The sequence below is a fragment of the Toxotes jaculatrix genome, chromosome 21, assembly GCF_017976425.1.
Source record: "Toxotes jaculatrix isolate fToxJac2 chromosome 21, fToxJac2.pri, whole genome shotgun sequence".
Lineage (NCBI taxonomy): Eukaryota > Metazoa > Chordata > Actinopteri > Toxotidae > Toxotes > Toxotes jaculatrix.
The window spans coordinates 19,908,413-19,928,595 of record NC_054414.1 but is presented as its reverse complement, the minus strand read 5'-3'; the positions used below and the strand labels follow the sequence as shown (position 1 = coordinate 19,928,595).

Genomic DNA, 20,183 nt, shown 5'->3' with positions numbered 1-20,183 from the left:
AGGTTTCCCAGGCTCTGGTCACTGTCCTATCACTGGTCCCTGAGATGTGGAGACATGGCAGCAACACCACCAGAGCTGAGGACAGCTGAGGCAACACATGATGCCAGTTTTTCCACCTGTGATTTCTGTGTCAGCAAATATCACAGAAACCATGAGAACATTAGCATAAACGTCTCTGTGATGAATTATCTTTGTGTTTGAAATGAAACTGAATGTATGGAGAGAAAAGCACAGATGGAGTGTGTTACCTCCAGGTTCTGCAGGTATCCCTCCTGAGGGTCACACAGCAGCGAGGAGATCCGGTGGTTGTGTCTCATGCAGCGGGTGCTGCTGTCCTTCCACAAGGGGAAGATCTGCCGGATCACCGTCATGCGCCCCAGTGCACTGTGGGTAAGCTCCAGGATCTCTGTGTCGCTGATTTCCTGCAGTGAGGAGGAGGCGGGACACAGTGAGGGAGGAGACACTGACCTCACTCAGCCTGTGGTTGATTAGCAGAGTTTGATCACTGATTCTCCGGAGGTCCATTAACAAGCCTCCTTTACTGATGCACTTTTAATTACTTTGACGCAGAGAAACCCAATTATTTTCTGAGGTGTGTTACAGATAACCTCAATCTCACTCTGAAATCATAAAAATAACATGCTTTTATAAAACCAAACATAATTACAGTCCACAACTTAAACAACTCCACCCGAACGACGCTTGTTTTTCTGTTCAAAAAGTCAACTTTGTATTTCCTGTGTTTAACTTTGTCCTTTGTCCAATTAAAAATGAAGCTGTGTCTGTAAACAAAAGTCTCTGAAAAGACGTCAGTCTGTCAGGTTAAAGGGTCTGAAGTCAAAACAGACCTGAGTCCAGGTCCTGTAATTGCTGCTGAGATGTTAAGAATCTGTTTGTTGAAATTTATTTACTTTCTCATGTCGACTCCTCTCACACATCCTGAGACGCCTCAGCGCCGCTCACTGACACTCAGGTCTGAATGTGATGTTCCTGACGTTTATTTGTGGACTGAACTCAAGGAAAAAACAACACTCATCATCTCTCAGTCCTCGTCTGAGAGAAACACGGAAACGTTTCTGACCTTTTAACGTAACGCAGGCCCCGACGCAGCGTGTGGTCGGACTGTCCACTTCCTGTCCTGCTGTTCACAGGAGATGAAAGAGGAAAGTCCAAAAGTATGTGGACATTGGGGCAAACATTACACCGATATGTGACAGCTGTCATTAAAACCACGTATCGGGCCCAGTCCTCTGCTTTCAGAGGATTGGCTGATGTGATGATGGCCTCAGGATGTTTCAAACAAAGTGCTTTTTGGACCATGTGACCATGTAACAGGGTCCAGAACCACCCACTCACTTCATACAGTGAGTGGCCAGGTGCACGAAGGTGTGACAGTAAGAGGGATCTGGACCTTTCCTCAGTTATCCTCAGACAGAGAGCAACGAGGCAGCAGGATGCAGCCACGAGGACGCTACGGCGGCTTTTCGCCTTCGAGTGAGGCCGTTCAGACCAGCTACAAACAGCCTCTGGACACAGCTGCACCGTGGGGACTCAGAGAGACACAGTAATACAATCAATAGTCAAAGTACCTGTAAACCACAAAATGGAGGAAGAAGAGGAGCTGAGATGGATGTGATATTACAGAGGGATGGTAATGACCTGCACTCAGGCTCAGGCAGACTGAAGAGGGAGATGATGTGGGGAGTGAATGCGAGGTGAGCTGAGGACCATGGGACTCGCTGGAAGAAGCAGACGAGAGCTTTGGAGGACGGTTATTTTCTGAGAAACACAGCAACGAGTGCAAAGTAACTTCCAGAAACAGGTAATGGAGCTGTTAGGACAGATGGGACCCTGACTGAGGACGCTTAGGAGGGACATTGTGGACAATCTACTGCAGCTCATTCAGAAGCAATGAGGCTGCTGCTTAACAGTTGAGATGATAGAAAGCGCAGCGTGCTGAGGTGTTTGTCCTGAGTCTGCTGGTTTTATTAAACACTAAAACTCTGTCAAACATTTTGATTCCAACAAAAACCTGAACCTCAAAAACCGAAGACTCGAATCTGTGACATAAATAAACCTGTCAAGATTAAAAATAATAAAACAGAAGTTAGAATCTACAGCACGGTTATTTGGGTAAATGTAGAAAGAGTTTGAATGGAATCAGTGTGAGACTGTGTCAGGTGCAGCATCACTGAATCTGACGCTCTTCATCTTAATAACTGAGACGAGCCACAGTTTGGAGGAGCCGCCCTGCTCTCATTAGCCTGGGGTCTGGTTCTGTGTGCTGAAGGCGACAGAGAAGAGGAAAAAGGAGCCAGGCCCTGATGGATTCAGCTGTCGATACCGATGGAAGGTTTAACAGCCACACCTGGAGTAGCTGTAATGTAACCTGCAGTGGCTTTTTGTTCACAAAGCATCTGATTTGCATTTCAAAGAGAAGCACTGCAGTCTTTTACAGCCAGAGTCCATTTTCATCTACGCCGTCAGTTTTCCGATGGACGGCTCAGGTGATTAGCTTTTCTTTAACGTTAGTTCAGTTTTAAAATACAACCTTAAAACAAGCTGATGTCTGTAAAGGAGCTTTCATTCTTTTGAACAGTAGAACTGTGTTTACAGTCTGAGGCTGATAATCACTGACTGTTGACTTAAAGCACAGCTCCACAGATTCATAACAGTCTTTAGCGTAGTGGTTCCCAACTGCTGGTGACCTTTAAAGTTTAAGATGATGGCTCATAACTAAATCATCTGCACGTCAGTCTGATCTGACCAATCTTCAACAACCTGGTCTTTGTGGAGAAAATTATTGTTTTATGATTTAAAACATTTAAAAGTTTCTTCCAACTAACAAACATCATATCACAGGTTTCAGAAGTTTCTGGAGTGGGAGCAGCGTCGGTGCTGATCACAGACGTCAGTGTGGATCTACAACTGACGGATGCTGTTTCACAGACCCAGTCTAACCACTAGGCTTCGCTGCTGCTCACTAAGCGTCTCTGTCGTCTCCCCCTCACCACATGGCCTCTTCCCCTCTGCTTAATTACTGTCCTCATCTCTCTTCACCTCTCCCTCTCATTACTGTAACACCAGGACTCTCCACGTGTCTGTCTGTTCTCTGTCCTCTCCTCTCTCTGTCTCTGTGAAAGCCGGGTCTTGGGGACAGTGGTGGTGTGTGGCTGAGGCTGTTCGTATTAGAGGGTGAAAGGACACCTGTCTTCTGTTGACAGCTGGTCTCACACTGACTGTGCAGATGTCTGAGCAGAGCTGAGAAGGAGACCAGGGTTATGACTGGAATCAGAAGGGCTGAACAACAGGAACCTTTTTATTTACAGTGCATTATTTTCTGATAAACTGAATTGATTAGTTAATTAACACAAGTCAAGTGACGTTAAACTGACAAATGACAGCTGGTCAAGTCCACACTGAAAGTATAAACCATTAGTTAGACTCTGCCTCGATGTGTCTCTCTGTCTGCAGTGGACAGCAGGGCGTCTCTGGCTGCTGAGCCGACGGCCCATTAATCGTGGCACTGACGGTTCGATCTCTGGCTCGTTTTCTTCTGACGTGAACAAGATGCTGAACCTCAGATTCCTGCACACAACTAAGTAACTGTAGATACTGAAGAGTCTGCCGACATTAGTTCCAGCTAACTGCAGCCCTGCTGTTTGAATCTGAATAAAAAACTGTAAAAAGTCCTCTGTAGTGTCCTGACATCTGACTGGACGGAGGGAGGAGAATGGACTGACAGGAGGCAGACGAGAGGAAAGAGGAGGAAATGGAAATCAGCTTGTCTGCTGTCCCTACCTGTTGACAAGACACCTGACATCTCTAGAAACTAGCTGTGCTACCTGTCTGAGCTCAGTGACACACTACACCACTAAACCCTCAGAGGAGCGAGGGAAGACGAGCGGGAAGACAGAGGAAAGTGGGAGAAGAAGGCGGAGGGAAACAAGGATGGGAGAGAGTATTTAGGGAGGATGTGATGGGAAGATGACAGGTTGTCTGATTCACCTGCTGTAACACAGGATTTCACCTGACGCTTGTCTGAGGGAAGAGGATGAAGAGAAGGAGGGAGCAGGTTGAACTTTGGTGCCTGCTTTGATTTGTTCTTTTGATGCAATGATTTATTCGTTTTAGTCACATTTTCCTGATTTAACTGCTGTTAATTCATCTGAATGCAGCACTTAGCTGAAAATTTTCAATTTTCTAATTTTTCTGTTGTCTAAGTTTTCGAAAGCTGCAGCTGTAGCTGGTTACCATGGTTACAGCTCGTCGTTCTCGACGTGTTGTCGGTGAAGGTCGGCCCAGCTGGTGAGGAAACTGTCCTGGAGGAGCTGAAACCTTGAGCAAACGTTGCCTCAGAAAGTTTTAGTCTTCATGTTTCGTGTGGGGTGGTCACAGGACAGCTGAACTCACCAAACAAGTCAGACAATAATTTTAGTTTTTACTGAAGACTAACATTTAGTTTGAGGGAAGGAAGAAGTGAAGGTGTGAAAGTAGGAGGGAGGAGAAGGAAAGAAAGGACCAGTGGAGATGAATAATCCTGAATGATTTACAGAGTTTGCTGATAACAGACGCCTGTAGCCAGTACGAGGTGTTACACTCCACACTGGAAATGGAAGCGGGACAAACACACATTTATCAAAAGAAATGTATTTCACTGTATCTCACTCTTCTGCTTAATTAAAAACGCAGAGTATAATTAGTTAAGTGACGAGTTTGAAACAAAGCAGAGAATTTTAAGTGGATTAGGAGGTTGGTACCAGGCTGGGAGGTAAAAGAAAAGGAAAACCTGGCATTCAAAGCAAGCTGTGGCTGAGGAGACGCCTGGGTGTCCACACTGAGGGCAGAGTGAGGAATTTAAAAAATAACCCCAATCACTTGGCGTGAGCGAAGAAGTCAGTGAAAGTCAGAGCTGTGGCTTTAACACAGTCCCAGCTGGTGCAGCGGGCTCTGCCATTCTCTCTCTTCACATTTTAATTTTACTCCTGCTGATTTCAACCTGATGTGGTGAGAAAGCTGGAGCAGCTCCAACCTGGAGTTCAGTTTAACAGAGACATTTAAGTCTGTGCAGTTTGTTTGATTTTAAGAGTGAAGACATTTGAACTCTGTTGTCACCAAATAAGAGCCTGAAGGTGTCGGAAGACGTGAGTCCCAGTCTCAGCTCTGTGCTTCATTAGGAGCGAGACTGTGATCAGAAAACAGCCCGAAAACAAAGAGGATTATATTCAGAAGGAAACAACATCCAGACACTGGAAACCCAAAGAGAACAAATTAAAGTCTGGACTGATGCTCAGGAGAAGCTACGGCTTTTCTTCTTCACGTGTCTCTGACTGTGATGAAGATCACACAGACCACACGCTAACTTTGAGATAAAGTCACAGGAAATAAAATCTGGTTTGTTTTGGTTCCCCAGGATCAAGTCGTCAAAAACGTGTCAAATAACCCTCAATGTAGGCTGAGCTAAAAAGAAGTAAAAACTAAAACTAAAATAAAAAGAGTAAATGTTTGAAGTCCTGAATGAACCGTTCAAACAGGTGAATGTAGGTAGTAATGTTTGCAGTGCAAATGCAAACTCACCCAAACCAATAAAAACAATCAATTAACTGTTCGTTTTAAATAATTAATGGTGTTAAATCCAATTAAAAACATGTTGGAACGTAACGGGAGGTGCTGATGGTCTGTGTGGGAACATCACATTTAACATACACAGGTTCCACCTCAGCCACACATGTGGTGGACATGCTGCGGACGTCTCGGTGTCTTACCTCGTTCACAAACACCCAGTGGCTGTCTTTGGAGGCCAGATTTGTTTCCACTGCCTGCAGACACGCAGAGAGACAGAGACAGAGAGACAGACAGCGACAGAGAGAGAGAGACAGACAGAGACAGAGACAGGGTTAATAACGGGGACTGTTTAAAGTTCAGCTAATCAAACGTAGCATGTAGCGTTTCATTGTGCTTCACTTCAAGTTCACGGTGAGATCTTCCTGCGTGGCCTCAATCCCAGAGAAGCAGCTGCTGGACCAAAGCACAGCTGCGTTCTCTGCCTTTGTTCTCGCTCGTGTCGTCTTCGCATGACGGCGACGCGCCGGTTTGCAAAGTTCACCTCCCCGAAAAACAACTAAGCCTCTGCTCTTTTCATGACGGGTTGTCCTGCCAAAATGTTGCACAACAGAAGCTTTTCAGAGAGCTCGTCTGGGCCTCTGCCACCGTGTGATAATCCCAATAACACGCAGCATCCTGCAGATGATAGCCCAACATGCAGCTGATAGCACGGAGCGGAGCGGAGCTTAGAGGAGGATAAGTTCTCCACCCTGCACCGAGCCCAAACGCTTAGAGAGCAGAGAGTTTCACTGACTAAAATGAAATATGTGATGTATGATGATGAAATCCTCAAAGTGACTGATCATCAATCATCAACAGCTACAGTGCTGACTGATTACCCCATCAAACCTGAGGACTTTACCTGCTAATCTGGACTTTGGTCCAATACTGGACAAGAAGTGTGGGAACCAGGAAACGTCACATTTAAATTAAATAAACTTAATAAATTTAAAACAAATAAAAATGTAAAAAAACGTCACCTGTGATGTTTCCATGAGAAGTGCATCAGTCTGTCAACACACCTGCAGTTTACCAACACAGGTCTCCATTCACAGACTCACACGCTGCAGCTACAAGGAGCTGCTGTGTGTAACAGCAGTGAGCGAGTGGACGTGCATGTGTGTTTGTTCAGCTGATCAGCTGTGTGCAAGACACAAACACAACCAACAGCACGACACAGAGAACACACTCTGAGCAGTGATGGAAGCTACTCTGAGGCAAGGATCTGCGTGTGTGCGTGTGTGTAGGTGTGTGTGTGTGTGCGTGTCCCCACAGTTACGCATGTCAACATATGGTGTAAGTATATAGCCGTGTGGGTGTTGTGTTCTGTTGTGCCTTCTGGCTCCATGTGAAGAAGCAGCTTAAATTGTCTAAACTCTGTGAAAGAAAACAATCATTTGAAATGTTAATAAGAAAACAGAAGGGAGGGAACATCTGCTGTGGATCATGACTGAACACACACGTGCACAAACAATCACACACATACAGCACACGCTGACCCACACAGGACAAAGAGGAATATAGATCAGGTCATATTTTTCCTGTATCTAATTTAGGCTGTTTATCTGCTACGACTGTTAGCACTTCAGCTAACCACCGCGGAATCATTCAGCACTCCCAGGTGTTTTCCCAGTTCCTCCCATTCTGCAGACATCACCTGGACACAGCATCAGACCTCTGTTCTTAATGCTGTTAATTACACCTGTGCTTTTCCTGCACTGAGCGTGATAGAGGCCAAACCTGCCCAGAGGAACACACAGCAGAGTCAGGGAGACGTTCAGAAGCCTTTCTGTTGCTGACATGTCGCAGTAATAAAAGCACAGGCGGAAATAATCAACTGAATGACGGCAGATTTCAGTTTAGCTGCTTCAGATTCAGGGTCCTGGTCCTGAGCGCGCTGGCTCACTGTCACGCTGGCTCGGCTTACTGAAACGCATGAAGAGAGAACAGAGCCATCTTTAACATGATTAGCAACACCTGTGCTGACAAGTCAAAGGCTTTGATGTGAGGTTTACTGGCTGCAGTCTGTAAACGCCCACACAGACCTGAGGGAAACCGGCCAAAATACAGGAAAAACACCAGATGAATCATGGGTCTGTGGGACCCTGACATGCTAATGCTGAGCATGTGGAAGTGTGGGAGTTCATCCTTGACCATGAGAAAACATAATTCATAAAAAAATATTTTAAACAAGGTTCACGCACTCGTGTAGCTCAACACAACTCAGTCAACAGCTCACAGTAAAAACCTCGATGGGACACAACTGCTCAACTGCATCAGTACAGAATGTGTGTGTGTGTGTGTGTGTGTGTGTGTGTGTATGTGAGTGTGAGTGTGTGTGTATGTGTGTAGATGATGTTGTCAGTGATCAGGTTAACCTATAGTAAAGGCCACAGCCCTGCTCTCATAACACACTTCACATGACATCTCCTGCTTGGAGATATTACACCTGTCACCATAACCTTTACTGGGCCCAGATGGACTGTAGGCATTATGTCAGTCAGACACACACACACACACACACACACACACACACACACACACACACACACACACACCTGAACATGGCTCACCTGAGACAGCATGCAGACCTCTAATAGTTCATCCTTCCATCTCTTCATCTTATGTAACTTATTCTTACCTGATGTTATTTTGATTCAGGTTCTGGGTTTTCACTCCCTGACTTCCTGCTCTGTTACCTGAAATGCAGCCTGTCTTGCAGCTGCATTGCATTCTGGTTTATTTTCTGCTACTGTGGGCACAGAAATTGGTTATCTCTAACAATTACACGTCAGCCCCAGAGGTAGGACATGTATACTGTAGCTTTTAACGATCGGTGTGGGTGAAGAGGACGGGTGCAGCAGGAGACAGAAACAAGATGGAGCTCAGACTGAAAAAGGAATATAAGAGAATAAAGATGTTTGGAGTCATATTCATGCAGAATATAAGACCTGGCAGAACATACTGACCTTGTTTTTCCACCATATATAAAATGCAATATCCAAAATATTTCTTGAGCCTGCAGTTCTTCTGTTTTTTAAGGGCTGTTTTTCAGAGATGTGCTTGTGCTCAAAAGATTGGTTTGTTATGAATGAAACACCAAACACCAAGTTACTGCAGCTTCAGCCCACAGAGATAAAAAATGTAACTGTACAAGGAGCTGCAGGAAAACAAAGTCATAATAACAGTTCATCTGTAAACTCTTAATGAATCTGTAGTTATTGGCCTTTAAAATAAAATCACAGGACACATGGTCACGCAGAAACATCAGACTGATCCTGTGGACACCACGAGAAGACGCCTTCTCATGGACCAAACTGATTAGCAGGGAAAATCCGTCCTCTTACACAGAGCTGAGTTCTGTGAATGTTTCCTGAAAGGTGAAGTCAGAGTTTGGCAGCGACACGCGAGCCACAGTCTGGTCCCTCACACCGTCTCATCCCGCTCATCTGACGAGGTCACATCATGACCGCGACCCTTCATGTTGCAGTAGTGAGCCGCGGGTGACGGGCGGGAGGACGACGATGATGAAGGCTGACTCAGATGACTGACAGCTACACAAATGTGTGAGAAGCACGGCGCGAGTGCGAGCAAAGAGCCAGACGACACACAGAGGAAATCACGTCCACATCAGGCCTGAGGAGCAGCGACGTGACTGTAAACACGGCGGCGGCCTGACTTCAGACAGTTAGCCTTTTTTCTCTTTCCTCTGATACGTGACAGAGCATGACTCAGGCCTTTTGATCGCTTCATCTGTCCGAGGAATAAAGACGGAGGAGAGAATAGAGACACTCGTCACGGTGGGAGACATCCTCAGTATTTCATGTGAAGCTCTGGACATGTGAAAGTAGCTGCTTGCTGCTGATCAGCACTGTTTTTGAAGGGGGAAAGTGTCTCTGCGCTCACCAGGGACGTCCCCCCAGGATCTATCACATCACAACTGGTCTGGAGTCAATCAAGGTCCAGTACACAACTTACATAAGTGTGATGTGGAAACTGGAGGCTCCAGGTCACAAACACTGAGAAGCAGGAGACTTTTCAGCGAAGCAGGAGACATTTTGTGTCCAGATGCTAAACTTCTGAAATAAACAATGTTTGCACATTATTATTATAAAGAGGAAGAAGGAGATAATTATTGAGGAGGTCACACGTGTGAACGACCAACTGTTTCCATTACAACCAAATACGTACACAGATCTGATTTTAAGTACACGACATGTTCATTTACTCTCATCACTTTGTTTACAGTCCAACTGACATATTTCTCTCACTGATCAAACCTAACTGCAGTCAGGCTGAGGATCACTGAGTGGAAGCACTGCAGGTGAAGTCTTTGAACAGGTGCGCTGAGCTCCAGTCAAAAAAAAAACAACAAAAAAAAATCAGGAAAGATCAAAATGATTGCATCACCACAGCCTGCAGTCGCCTCTGCAGCAGGAGCCAGTGCAACTCTCTCTTCTGTTGTTGAAATATCTCTTTTCAAATCTGCACTCAGCCTCTCTCCACAGAGCTCGGCACCGACTTTGAAACTCACACAAAGAGACAGCAGTTATTTTTAACACCCCTCAATTAAAAGCTTGTTCTCATCAGAGACCTTCGGAGGCCACTGACCCTCCTGCTGCCAGAACCAGAAACTTTTACCACCACCCTTCACTCATTCACAAAACGCTGTGTTCATCTGACCTGACATCAGCATCCGATTCGATAAGCTGAAGATCATTAGGATTAAAAAAAGCTTTTTCTCTGACACGTTGTCCCCGACAGCGGCTCCATGAACACTGACTCCACCGGCCTCTGCATGTGCCTCTGAAATTTCTGCAAATCAACATTCAAGAAACAATAACAGCAGCGTAAGACCTGGCAGAGACTGGAGACGCCACGGTGTTTGGACGGATGCATGTTTCACCTGTTTGTTAAAGTCCACCAGCAGCACATCAACCTTCCGAGGCGCTGATGAGGTATCGATCGAACGGGCCACGACACATGAAAGCTGCGAGACAGAATCAGGGTTACTCTGCTAAGTATTGAGTGATGAACTGCTTCCAGGTAAAGACACTGTTATTTATAGCGTTTGCTTTTGACTCCGTTCTTAAAACCACAAGAACAAGCAGCTGTGAACATGAAAATAAAACGAGGCCGTCGTTACAGAATGCAGCATTAACACAATCCACGGTTAAACGTCACGAAGGACGAATGAAACTTCTTTTTCTCACTGTCAGCAAACTCAGTGAAAAGACAAATCAACAATGAACTGATTCGACAAACAAGAACAAACTGTGTGTGTATCGCAGCCTGATGGGTCCGACATCGTTGCACAGGGTTGGGAGAGAGAAATGAAACAAAGCCAACTGATGGAAGATGCAGAGCTCAAGAAGTCTTATGTTCCTATTCCATTTCTACAGCTGGCAGCAGGACTCAGGGGACGTCAGTGGTCCAGTACAGGGGGATTAGGGAGTTAGCTGGTTTATATTACGCTCTGCTGCCTCTAACACCCCCACTCCCCCCGGCCTTAATAGTCCTGACAACAGACATTAGCAGGCGGAGGGAGCAGCAGCAAACAGGGACAGGCTGCTTTTAACACCATGTTAATGGAACGGACTGGGATCAAGCCCACGGAAATGATGCTTGCTTGGGAATACGCCCCAGAAACGGCCTAAAAAAATATCCTTGCAAAAGCACAACGCTGGGCTGTTGTTTCTCTGATACGAGGATTTCCCCACGTTTTTCACTTCAGCTCTCTCTGCACCACATTCCTCAGAAACTCGTTTGTCCACGAGAATCACAACAGCAGAAAACATCTTCATGAGCTGAAGAACAGGCAGCTTTCGTCTGAGAACGGCTGAGGAGGATCAACCAATACAATTAGTTTCTGTCACACGTCCGACCGGGAGAGACACACAAACACTCAGCAACACAAACACAGCTGGCAGCCTCAGTTTTACTCACATCTACACCCCTGTGAATACGTGTTACAGTTCACCACACCCTCAGACGCACATACCCACAATCCCGAGCTGCTTTTAACAGCAACACGATGCCCTCATCCAGGCCAACAGAATGACTGGAGGCCAAGCTGATCCTGTCAGGACAAGTAAAGACACTTCCAGCGCTCGTCCTCTCCTGCTCGCTTTGTCAGAGGATGGAAAACAAAAAAAGAAAATGCCTCCTGATCCTCTCTGTGGGAGTCAAAGCCCGTGAGAGCTGCACTAAAAGCAGCTCTTCACAGGATGAGAGTTCAAGTAGGACAAGAAGAAAGCAGAGAACAGGGAGGTCTCAGTTTTCTGGTTTTGCAAGATGATGTTTGAAAGGTGCAGATGGTGCAGTGTTGAACTCCTTCAGTCAATTCACCCAAAAACAAAAACCCATTCCATTAACTTTCTGTGAAATGTGTGACCAGCTGGTGATTATGAACCGGTGCATCTTCTCTTTTGGTTCACACGTGAGCAGCGACTCGGGGTGAGAGGCTGCTGGATGAAGTGGAACATGGATCACATTTAAAATCCAATTTAATCGAGCGTGATTTATTTTTAAGCATTATTCATTCTGTACAGACAAACAGCTGAAGGAGTAACAGCGTCTGTGTGCTGTGTTACAGACCTATGTACTGAGGTTAGCATGCTAACCAGCTAGCCCCGGCCTGGCTCGACTTGTAATACCACTTTGTCCCTGAAGAGGCGACAGTGAGGCAGTGTATTGTCCAGTCTGTCCTCGGTCCACCGTGACAGGGTGGAAGACGTGGTGACCGTAGTGGTCTATACACCTGTGTTTCAGTCGTCCTCTGTCAGGGACATTCCTCCACTCTGTCCTCAGACTCACTGCTCAGCTCAGATTTACGGAGCTTAACAGTGAGCTCAGCAGGAAACAGTTTTCACAATAAAAGACTCTGTAAACTGCCACAAACATTCAGAACCACCCACAAAAAGATAAATCTGATCAATATGCTGGAAAATTAAGCCATTTCCCAGACGATCTGCAGCTTCACTGGATTTATCTTACTCAGCCCTGAGGGGGCGAGCAGCCCCTGCAAAACTCACTGTGAGACCCTGTTAACCACTCGCCACGTAGGCATGGAAACCAGCCTTCACCACTGCCTCAGAAACTGTTTCCTCCTCCAGCCTCCTCTGCTCTGCTGGATCTCTGCCGAGCACCAGAGCTGCTCTGACACTGAGCAGGGAAATGACCGTCTGAACATCAGCAGCCAGAGAGACTGAGACGGAGACAGAGACAGAGCCAGAGACTGGAGACTGAAACTGAAAAACTGGAGACTGTGAGACATGTTCAGATGAGACATGAAGGAGGAGATCAGTGTTATGGATCTCGTGGCGTTCCTGTTGGCCTGGAACAGCTCCCTCTGTGGTCTGTCATCCAGTGCAGAGAGTGTGCACGAGAGGTGTGAAACTGTTGTCAGATGTACTGTGAAAAAAAAACGAAAGCCACTGATCAGACCGTGCGAACAAACTGAGCGTGTTGACTTTAAAACGATGGCGTCATGAGAGGAAAGTTCCTGTAATAGACCTACAACATCTGATTCTGCTGCTCCGCTCATCGCTGTGATGTCTGTGGCGACAGCGAGCCAGCCCGGTCTGAGGTGGTCGGTAAAAGCCAGTGAAGCAGTCGCTCAAATCTAAATCAAGCAGATTTGTCCAGTGTGTGTGTGTGTGTTCTGAAATATGTGTGTGAGTGAAACAATGACAAAGCAAAACAAAATCTGCAAGGAGGAAGTGGCTCGGTGTGAGATCCAATTTTTCACCCTGTAAAAGGTGAGATATTTTTTTATGCTCAGTCTGCGTGGTTTTCTTTTTTTAACCTCACACAATTTTACAGTTTCACATCCATGTACAACAAACAGCCTGCAGCAGCTTGTTTGATCTCAGGAGGGTCCAGAGAGTCAGAGATGAAAAGAATCGTTGAAGAGACACAGGACTCGAAGAGACACAGGACTCGATGAGACACAGGACTCAAAGAGACACAGGACTCGAAGAGACACAGGACTCGAAGAGACACAGGACTCGAAGAGATACAGGACTCGAAGAGACACAGGACTCGATGAGACACAGGACTCAAAGAGACACAGGACTTGAACAGACACAGGACTCGAAGAGACATAGGACTCGACGAGACACAGGACTCGACGAGACACAGGACTCGACGAGACACAGGACTCGACGAGACACAGGACTCAAAGAGACACCAAAGACATTTTTATCACCTGCTCCTCTAAAGTTTGAGTGTCACCATTTTCGACAGCTGCTGACGTCTGCATTATTTCATGATGTGATCTCATCGGTTGTTGTGTCGTCACACTGTGATTGTGTGAGAACTTTGACGCGGGGACGTCCATCAGTGGACGTGTCTCACAGTGAGAACCATGACTGGCAGCTTCTGTTTGGGACAGTGTGAAATCTCACAGCGTGATCTGAGATTTTTAACTTTAAAGGCTTTTTTACAAACTGATTTTCAGACTGATATGAACTCAAATCAGTGCCTGTTGGCTAAAATATAAAAATCAAACATTTAAGAATTCCTTCACACTGGACTCAGACCAGTAAAACCAGTCTGCTGTCTGGCTCTGCGGAGCTGGAGGTTAAATGTTTTGCTCAGAGGCAGCTTTGCAGTAGCTGCTGAGGGAAAGTTGTTCCTAATTATCTTGCACTGTTCAAAGTTCTTGGTTGTTTGAGGAAATCAGGCCATTATCAAAAGTCTGCTTCTTGAACTTCTGGATCTTAAAATATTCTAAAGTGATTGAATAAAATATTCCACCCACACTGTCTTTGCTCTCTAATTATAATACTTACATTCCACTAACAATGTGCTTATGCTGCTCTTGTGACTCATGAGCACGGCTTCAAATAAATCATTTTTGGGAAAATGAATTCAGATTGTTTGTATCTGGCATCATGTATGATGCAGTAACAGCTTTATTTTTGAGTTGTGGAGGAAGAATAACAGCCCTCAGAAATCACTTCCCGGTCTGATCAAACAGCTGTGAGGCTGATTACCAACCACTCCGAGAACCTGCGTGTTTTTCTCTGAAACTTTTCCCGCAGAAAACTTGTTCCCTAATGTCACCTTTTGTGTGGCATTTCTGGGGCGTAAATATGAGGAAGATGGCCGCCTTATGGCTCTTTATGACCGGGAACCGCGGTGACCTTTCAGAGAAGGGCTTCATTAGAGAAGACGGCAGGCGGCGGGAGGCTGGCAGCGGGAGGCTGAGCGGTAATCACACCAAACTCCTGCTCTATATTTGGGCTACAGATAGCCAGTGCACGCAGGCATGTAGTGACTGACACACACACACACACACACACACACACGTATCTCTACATCTGCCTCCATTCATAACTGTATTAACACACCGTCTTTCTTCTTCGGTCTCAGTTTGTCCTCGTAAGTGTCGTCATTATTTCACGTCTCTTATCTTGTCCCAGCCGGTGGGTTCCCTCAGGCACATGAGCGTCCAGCTACATCACCCTCTGACCTACATAACCTAAATTTACTGTGTTGATCTGTTGTGTACACAACGCAGGAGTAACACTTCTGTTGCTGCCTGTCATTGGTTGATTGATTTTTTTCTATTGATAAGGAAACTGCCTTCCCATTGGTCAGTTCCTACCTTCAACTTTCTTCCTGTAATAAATTTTCTGAACGTGGGAGTGACTGAAACGTCCAGGTTCCCTCTGACAGCCATCAGGGCTAAAAGCTTATATGTTCTGCCTATATGAGAGAATATAAAGGATAATTACAGCTTTTATGAACATGCTTTTTTTCTGTATCTGCGTTTGAAATATCTTCAGTGGTGAATGTGTTTCTCTTCACCACTGTGTATGGCTTTCCTCCCTCTCTCCCTGTCCTCTCATCGCTCTTACTTTCTGAGAGGAAGAACCTGGACTCAGATCTTCTTCATCGCTCCTCTTCCCTCTCTCTCTCTCCTTCTTCATTGTCCGCAGCTGTCACTCATCCCTCCATCCTATTATAACTGCTCACAAAGAGAGACGGAGCAGGCGAGTGAGTGGGCAGGTGACAGAGGATGGAGATAGAGATTGAAGAGGGACTGAAGTGTCCCATTTTAAAGAGCAGGTAAAGGTGTCTCGCTGCATAATAAGGTCTGGAGAGTGCGATGGCAGTTCATTACAACGTCTGAGGAAGTGTGTGTGTGTGCGTGTGTGAGTGTGTGTGTGCGCGTGTGAGTGTGTGTGAGTCTGGGGAAAAAGAAATGTGTGCCAAGTTCATTCAACATTCAATCAATTTTAAGAAGATTGTACCGTTGTTCCACAAGACGTGTTATCGTTCCAGTCCCAAGTTAGTGAAGCAAACACTGAAAGCAGCTCAGGTTTTTCTGAAGGCGGCAGCAGACATCTGTATGAGTCAGACTCTAACCTACAATCAGACAAACACTCATATTATACAACAGCAAAACTGCTGATTATGAAGTTGTAGTTCTGGTGATGTTCGTTGATGGTTCAGACTGACTCTCCTGACATCTTATGTTCGGTCACATGATCCTGACATACGGTGTAACATGTGACACATATGATGGAAAACATGAAACACTCAGTGGTTTTCTGACCAATGAGCATTTCGGCCTCTTTACTCTGACAACACAGCAACAAGTTTAAGTTTGGCAACTAAAACACTCTGTAAAACAGCTCTCAAACACACACATGCACACACAAACACACACATGTTCACCGTACACACATGCACACACACACACACACACACACACACGGCTGTCTTGTTTTCCCACTCGTCTCTGCATCTGTGGAACAGCTTGTGCTCTAATTATCATGTTTTCTGGGGGAATATATAGCATCTCAGTGCAGGAAGTTAAATTGTCAGACCTTTGTGTGCACGCGGGAGAGTGTGAGAGCACAACATCCAACACACAAAGCCACAGTGTGTTCTTTCCATGACGAGGGAATGAAATGAACAGGTTGGCGGGTGCTGAGCGGCCGCAGCACATTTCACTTCTGGTTATAACTCACCATCCTCCACAGCAGTAACTGTCAAACTTTTACGCTTGTTGCGGGAGTTGGTTGAATCTTTATGTTTCTGAGACAAAGTAGTTTTGGAGCTAAAACACACACTTGGTTTCATACAGCAGTGTGTGTGTGTGTGTGTGTCTGTGTGTGTGTGGATAACGGCCACAGCAAAGACTGAATAATTTCACATCCACACATTTTCAGAAGCTCCTGAAGAGACGACGACAGGAAACATTTCAGACTCAGTTACTGCTGACATCAACACTTAACGCTTGATAATAACACACCAGCCATGGACGTGGCGTCAAATCACAAAAAAACATGGAGGGAAACTTGGCATCACTGGCTCACTCGCCCAACATGCTCTGCCTCATAAATCCAGACGCTGTCGTCACTTGAGCACCTTTGACTGAATCCACAGCTCACAGCTGCCACACAGGACGCCGAGCGTGAAGCTCAACTCCCAACAAACCTGGAAAAGACTCAGGATCACGCAGTGACTCACCACAGAGACTGATGGAGGTCAGTGTCAGACAGTAACCAGCTGTTTTATGACAAAAGTGCTCTGTTTTTCTGGATGTTAGATGCATTAAAATGGACAAGTGAGACTCAAAGTAGCTTCTCTTTGAATCCAAACCATTCACCAAGCAGCACAGCGCCTCCTCTGAGTCCAGTCACAACCTTAAAGCCACTTTGGCATTCATCAGGCTCCATTTATTCATAGGAGAAGCACGGCGGCGGCGGCGTGACGAGAGACAGATAGAAGCGGCGAAGTGAGGGTCATTACCAAACATCTCAGACAGACATCGCCGGGCTCGTTGTAGTTATTGATCTGTCTCCAGAAGCCTCGGCGACGCCCGACCTCGCCACGGAAACGCTGCTTCGATTGGCTGGCGGGCGCCCGCCGTCCAGCTGTCATCTAGTTTGCATGCAGAGGGAGGGAGTGTGGTGCATAATGACCACGAGGGGAGGGTCGCCACGGCACACAAATGTATACAGACTCATACAGACGGACAACGTTTCTGACCTCAATTATAATATGCAGATGGGACAACGCTGGGAGGACGAGGAGGGGGGACGGGCGGGTGGAGTTTGTCTTTTTAACAGCAGCATTTACACTGAAACTCTGATGTTTCTCTGATGCTGAGCAGACACTACAACATGTGACAGCTGAACATAAACGAGACTATTCAGAGCAGTTTCTCACATCAAACCTATAAAACTGTGACGTTTCTTCCTCTCAGTGAATCTGTGAAGAAGAATTTCAGAGTGTTTGTTATAATATGAGAAACTTGAGTCACTGCCTCAGATTCACTGAAGCTTTAGAAAGAAATGCCGTGTTATATACTGATGTTTTATTCTTCAGAGGGAGAAAGAGAACGTGGAACGTTTAACATACACGGAAAGCACACACAGTATAGAACGTCCTCGTCTGGTGGCCTCGATAGAACACTGATGGATTTTTAAGTGAGTATGTGTGTTTTCCATCACTGGACCTTGCACCTTTACACTGAAGAACCATTTGCTCCCAAGGCCTCATGGGAAAATGTCCATGACAGACACACAATGCTCAGCGTTCACATACCGGCCTTCAAAGCTTTGAACATATGACACTGTGTGTTTCAGTGTGTGTCTCTGTGAGGACTGGGGGGGGGGTCTCATTAATGAGGAGTGAGGGGATTTTTCTACACTGAGCACAGGAAGTTGACACAGGAAAATTAGGACATTTTTGTGAAATGCGGACATTTGTGAAACACAGGGATGTTTTTGTAAAGTGAGACGAGGACAAAACCAAAGACAGTTTTTAAAAGTGAGGTCATTTTAGAAAGGTAAGGCCATTTTCTGGATGCCAAGGTGTTTTTGGAAAGTCTGGACTCTTCTGGAAACAGGGGACATATTTGGTAAGTAGGACATTTTTGAAGGTTTGGATTTGGACTGAGCGACACAGTTGTCATGCATGTCACCTGTTTGCATTTTCAGATGCCTGAGGCGGGATTCAGTACATCACACACACACACACACACACACACACACACACACACACACACACACACACACACACACACACACACACACACACACACACACACACACACACACACACACACACACACACACACACACACACACACACACACACACACACACACACACACACACACACACACACACACACACACACACACACACGCACACACCCCTCCTGTCTCTGCTTGTCTCTTAACCATGTGACATCCATACAAACACACACCTGTTGAATTAAGCAGGACATTAAAATGCGTGCTGCTCCTTTATTTTCAGCCACCATCAGTCACTGGGAGGACGAAGACGTCGGGGATGTAAGCCTCCATCTTGGCTGCCACATGTGGAATCAGACCTCTGTGATGTAACTGCACAGACCCCATCAGCATGCAACGCCGTGTCTGAGTGAGTGAATTTGGAGCGGTTCAGCCTTTACAAGCCTGCTGACGCCTTTATTCTCCTCCTCCTCACTCTGCTTTACTCCTGAGGTATGTCTCTCTCCTGGCCTCCCACTTCCCTTTGAAAAAAATGTGTGTGTGAGTGAGTGAGTGAGTGTGTGTGTGTGCGAGCACTCTGCTTGCCTCCATTATGGGGCCTGGGTGGCTGATTAGCTCTCAGACACAATATGGGCAGAGACAGAATGGGCCATTGATTCCCACAGCAGAGCCAAAATGGCTGCTCTGGTACAACTTGACACCATCTGAATGGCTGTGTTCCCCTGTGTATCAGTGTGTGTGTGTGTGTGGGTGTGAAATGAAAGAGATAACGAGGGTAAAGAGCGATGGAGAACTGTGTGTGTTTACATGCACAACACAGATGAATATCAAGCTGCAAGACAGTTAAAAACGCTGCTCGTGTTTTCCTGCATCTCTGATTCACGTTTACATCTGAAACAGAGAAGTGCATTTACTGCACAGCAGAGCGAGGACTGAGGATTCTGTTCCCCATCACTGCACAGCCAGTGAGGACAGGACAATAAGTACAATGACCGAAAAGGATCAGCCACGGTGAGACGTCAGAGGAAGAGCTGCAGACGACAGGATCTCACTGCACCAGCCAGCCGCTCGCCAGCCGCTGTTAATTTATTCATCTACTACAGAAAATAATATTAAACAGAAGGGGGTTAGGGTTAGGGAGAGCAAAAACCAAAACCAGAAGATCATTAAAGCTACAGAAAAGACCGACGTTAGAAACTGCAGCGACGCAGCGAAACATTTAAAGAAGCACGGCAGTAAAAAAGCCGGAGCAGGTCTATGATCATTTCTCTGACTCTGAAAACTGTCCTGTCTCTGATACTGTGTCTGAACTCATTCACTCAAAGGGAACTTCGTCATCTCACCTTTACCTGTTCCACAGGTAAAGCATTTAACATGTTCACTGTCCTCACTGTCAATCAAGCAGCGTCAGAGGATGAACTGAGGAGAACAAAGCCCACAAACAAAGGAAGCTCCGGGCGTTGAGCTGAAAGGCTTCAGCCCTGAACGAGGAGGCAGAGGAAACATGATTAAAGCCTGTATTTCCCATCACTTACTTCTCCATTAGGGAGATTAATGAGGGTCGTACGGGCCGGGGACG

General features: G+C 46.1%; 1 protein-coding gene across 1 annotated transcript in view; it reads right to left on the bottom strand.

The window, feature by feature from the left end:
- grid1b (glutamate receptor, ionotropic, delta 1b) overlaps positions 1 to 20,183 on the bottom strand; it is a 297,936-nt gene that overhangs the window by 43,883 nt on the left and 233,870 nt on the right. The window contains exons 5-6 of the mRNA XM_041067268.1: positions 5,766 to 5,819; positions 249 to 422 (exon numbers count right to left, since the gene is read on the bottom strand). Coding sequence (XP_040923202.1) covers positions 249 to 422; positions 5,766 to 5,819 — 228 coding nt within the window. The remainder of the gene's footprint in view (positions 1 to 248; positions 423 to 5,765; positions 5,820 to 20,183) is intronic.